This window comes from Octopus bimaculoides, chromosome 7 (assembly GCF_001194135.2).
Source record: "Octopus bimaculoides isolate UCB-OBI-ISO-001 chromosome 7, ASM119413v2, whole genome shotgun sequence".
In the NCBI taxonomy this organism is placed as follows: Eukaryota; Metazoa; Mollusca; class Cephalopoda; order Octopoda; family Octopodidae; genus Octopus; species Octopus bimaculoides.
In genome coordinates this window covers 72,841,854-72,845,998 of record NC_068987.1, presented here as the reverse complement: position 1 = coordinate 72,845,998, position 4,145 = coordinate 72,841,854, and the positions used below count along the sequence as shown (strand labels likewise).

The window sequence follows — 4,145 nt, the reverse complement described above, 5'->3', positions numbered from 1 at the left end:
ATATATATTCATGGTCTAGAATTAGCTTATAGCGTTGTAACATATTGCAATATACTGTAATATCAGCTTGACTGATTTTTTCATCAACTAAATATGTACATGTTTGTAGATGCTGATTGAGAATCGTCAGTACCTTCTTGATTTTTATTTCTTTGGCCTTTTTAGTTTCCTGGTTGTTAGACTGAATAATGCCAAGATATGATTATACTCATGTGCAGGATGCTGGTGAGATCTCATTACCAACAAAGTTGATGCACTGAAGGATACGAATATCTTCAACAGCAATACATCTTAGCTAAACAGATCCTACATCCCAAAAGATGAGCAATCACGATACTTCCAAAATACCACTCTCACGTTGAGGTTTTAAAAGCAGAGACTTTTCCAAGAGGGAGTTTCTCCAAAAATACATTGGATTTATTAGTTCCTCCAAACTAAAAAAAGCCGGCGGAGATGCTGCTGCTGTTACGTTTACATCGCTGTATTCTGCGGCAATAAGGATTTTGCGGGTTTGGAAATTTTCTGAATAAGTTTAAAGGGTTCCACTCGCTATTCTCGTATATATGTATATGTACATACATGTGTAAAACGTGTGTGCAGGTATGTATTTCAGTTATATTTCTTTGTATTTTCTTAATGTATGTGTATCTTCTGCTCCATGCATGTATGTATCTCATAGTTGTGGCTGATAACTGCCGAGTTACAGAGGAGGAGTAGGGGGTATAATTATTTACAATAGAAGGTGATTATGTTTGCAGTGAACCACCAATAAAACTGACCAACAACATATATATTCTACAGATATATCACTCCTTCCACAGATATACGATTAAACTGTTTGTTCGTACTTTCATCATCATCTTCTTCACTGGAACTCACTTCGGCTATGTCTTCCAGCTGTTTAAATGTTTCCAAACCAAAAGTAGTGAGGCCGTTGTTGCCAAACTCTGCTGACTTTGAAGACAACTTAGTAACCACTTTAATATCACTGCTGAAATTCATGGCATTCTCTTCACAGAGATGTAATGCTCTTTGAATATGAGGGGACGTTAAAAGATCCTTATTGAGAGACAAAGAAAATGTCATGTTTGAGGTGACAGGCAACTCGAATAAGACATATGAAGTCCTGTTTACCGCACACACAACTACCGATCGATGTTCTTGAATCTCCTTGAGTTTTAGAAAACCAGATGTTAATAAAAGACGTTTTTTGCCATAGACAAAGCATATCATAGGAGGAAGAACTTTCATGTTTAACAATTCTTTCACTTGTATTGAGAGTTTTTTCGGGTTTGTTGGATGCGTTAATATTTGAATAAAACTCCCTTCAGTATGAAACGGGAAGTAGACATTTCGTCCACTTGCATCTTTGCATTTGAGAACTAGACCATTATCTATTGACCTTGATGACCCTACGGAAGCAGACCTAACTACTGGTTTTGTTTTCAAACTACTACTTAACGATGAGTCTTCTTTCATACTGGAACTTAGCCTTTGCATGCTTTGGATTTTTCTTGCTGGTGACAATGGAGAAGATGTTCTAGATGATCCTTCTCTTTTAGATATCTGATTTATGTTTTCTCTAACATCGTATTCATTTGTTTGGTTTGAGTCAGCAAAATGCACTGTGGATTTCCGGTTTGCTGAAGGAACTTTCAAAATGGAAGGAGCGTGATGGCTATTCTGAAGATTTCCTTTTGAACTAAAAGACCATTTTTGAATTTCTTCAATTAGAAATATACTTCCTCTGGGGTACAATTTTGGACAGGATCCTGCATTTGATTGACTGAGGCTTCCAAGAGATGATGTCTTGCGAATACCTTGTATCGTGTGCAGGGTCAGGAATCCTTTGGCTTCGTGTGACACCAAAGACTCAATATTATCATAAGTGATTAGTTCGGTACTGTTTCCTAAGGTTACTGGCTGCACAAATAAACCTGCAAATAGAAATGGAAATAGTTTAGTTATTTTGCTATGTAATTTATTTAAATTCCACATTTTAAACTTTCACGCATTATATACATGCATACACACACAAATGCACACATAAATGCACACGTGCATTCATACGTGTACATATACACACATCATATATATGGGTGTGTGTATGTGTGTGTGTGAATGTGTATGTATGTATTATGTATGTATGATTGCACGTATGTATTTATGAATGTACGTACTAATGTATGTATATGTATGTATGCATGCATGTATGCATGTATGTATGTATGTATGCATGTATGTATGTATGAATGTATGTATGTATGTATGTATGTATGTATGTACGCATGTATGTATGTATGTATGTATGCATGTATGTATGTATGAATGTATGTATGCATGTATGTATGCATGTATTATGCATGTATGTATGTACGTTTGTATGTGTGTATGCATGCATGTGTGGGTGGGTGCGTGCATGTATGCATGTATGTATGCATGTATGTAGTATGTCTGTATGCAAGCATGCATGTATGTATGCATGCGTACATGTATGTATGTATGTATGTATGTATGTATGATAGAATAAACTATGAACTGAAACCTTAGAAATGCAAAGCCAGATCTCTAGAATTATTGGATAAGATCTTTTTGAATCGCCCACACTCAGTTGGCATCAAAAACATCCTTTATACAAAAGTCAGATTTCATGAAGTGAGCGCGTGTGCGTGTGTGTATGTGTGAGTACGAGTGTGTGTCCGTGTTAAAAATTAATAATCGTTATTAGAAATAATTATGCTGAGAAGGAACAACTATCTAAATCAATGACTAATATCATTTTCATTATTCTGGCATACATGGTAGAATTCCTGACTTGTAGAGTCTAAGTTGTGGCGTGTGAATCACTATGAAGCTGTACAATATTGTACATCAGTTACTCCATGCTATCCATACAAAACATGAATGCTAAAGGCAGAAAATTCAACAAGATTAGAAAAGAATCTATTACTAAACATGGTATTAAGAGTTTCATTCATATTAATTACTTAAGAAAGAGCATAACAAGCTAACAAGATTTTTTTCAATCAGAATACAAACGGCAATTAATTATCAAGACAATGAATTAAAGTAAGAATAGACTAGTCAAAATAATACATTTGAAAGCACCTTTTGAATATGTATAAAATATACATTATATAAAATTACCATGAACAGACTTTAACAGCTGTACAAAAAAAATAAAATAAAATAAAACAGATATATCCTTTGAATGAACGATATTGACTTCAGAAAATTTCAGATGAAATGAGCCGAAAAGTGAATTTTATTAAACGTCATTGACTGGTGTTTTGGAATGACTGTACTAATTTGAATATCTAATAAAGATTGATAAAACATGCCAGAAATACATGTGGTGTAAGATCGTGATTCACGAATGAGGCAGACCAAAAGTATTTCAGTTGGAATAGTTAATTGGGAGCCGAGAACTCTGAGTTGTAGAAGTTACGCAGGATCGAGTTATATCGAAAGACTTGGCATTTCAGATCTGTCAGGCATATTTCATCATAGAAAAATAAATGTGAAAAATGTAATGATAGATAGATAGATAGATAGATAGATAGATAGATAGATAGATAGATTAAAAGAAACAAAGACACACACATATACGCACATATATTTAACTCAGTTTATTGTTACGATCTGAATAACGAAAAAAAGTTTAGACAAGTAGTGGGAATAAAGAAAACATATAACCAATAACAGCAATTAATAAATACTAGTGGGACCCACGGAAATTCCACGGAATGGGAAAATATTAAGAGGCTTTACTTAAAAAAAGGGGGTGATTATCATTTTTATAGCATTCATAGTTTAGTTTTCTTTAAATATTCTTGCCGTTCGTCTACATTCATTTCCTCACGTCTCCGCCAGTGTTGTCTTTTTCTTCTGTATATTATATTTTCTCGCTATCTCTCAATCTCTAATCCGTGCTCTCTATATCTGCGCATCCTTTCTCGGGAAGCTTGCAACCGTGTTTTTGTGAAACCCGAGTTTAGGCTAAGTTAACTCTTATAAACAAATATCAATTTCTTAAGTTAGCAGACGATAAATAATTGCACTTATGCGTATGCGATGGTCGCTATAAAAAGAAAATAGTTCAATTAAAAAAATATATACTTTTCACTATCAACACCACCACCACT

General features: G+C 34.3%; 1 protein-coding gene across 4 annotated transcripts in view; it reads right to left on the bottom strand.

Annotated features, from left to right (window-relative positions):
* Positions 1-19: 19 nt before the first annotated feature.
* LOC106869748 (uncharacterized) overlaps positions 20-4,145 on the bottom strand; it is a 68,536-nt gene continuing 64,410 nt past the window's right edge. For all 4 annotated transcript variants that reach the window (XM_052969741.1, XM_014915638.2, XM_052969742.1 and 1 more), the window contains one exon: positions 20-1,937. In XM_052969741.1, coding sequence (XP_052825701.1) covers positions 796-1,937 — 1,142 coding nt within the window. In that variant the 3' untranslated portion in view covers positions 20-795. The remainder of the gene's footprint in view (positions 1,938-4,145) is intronic.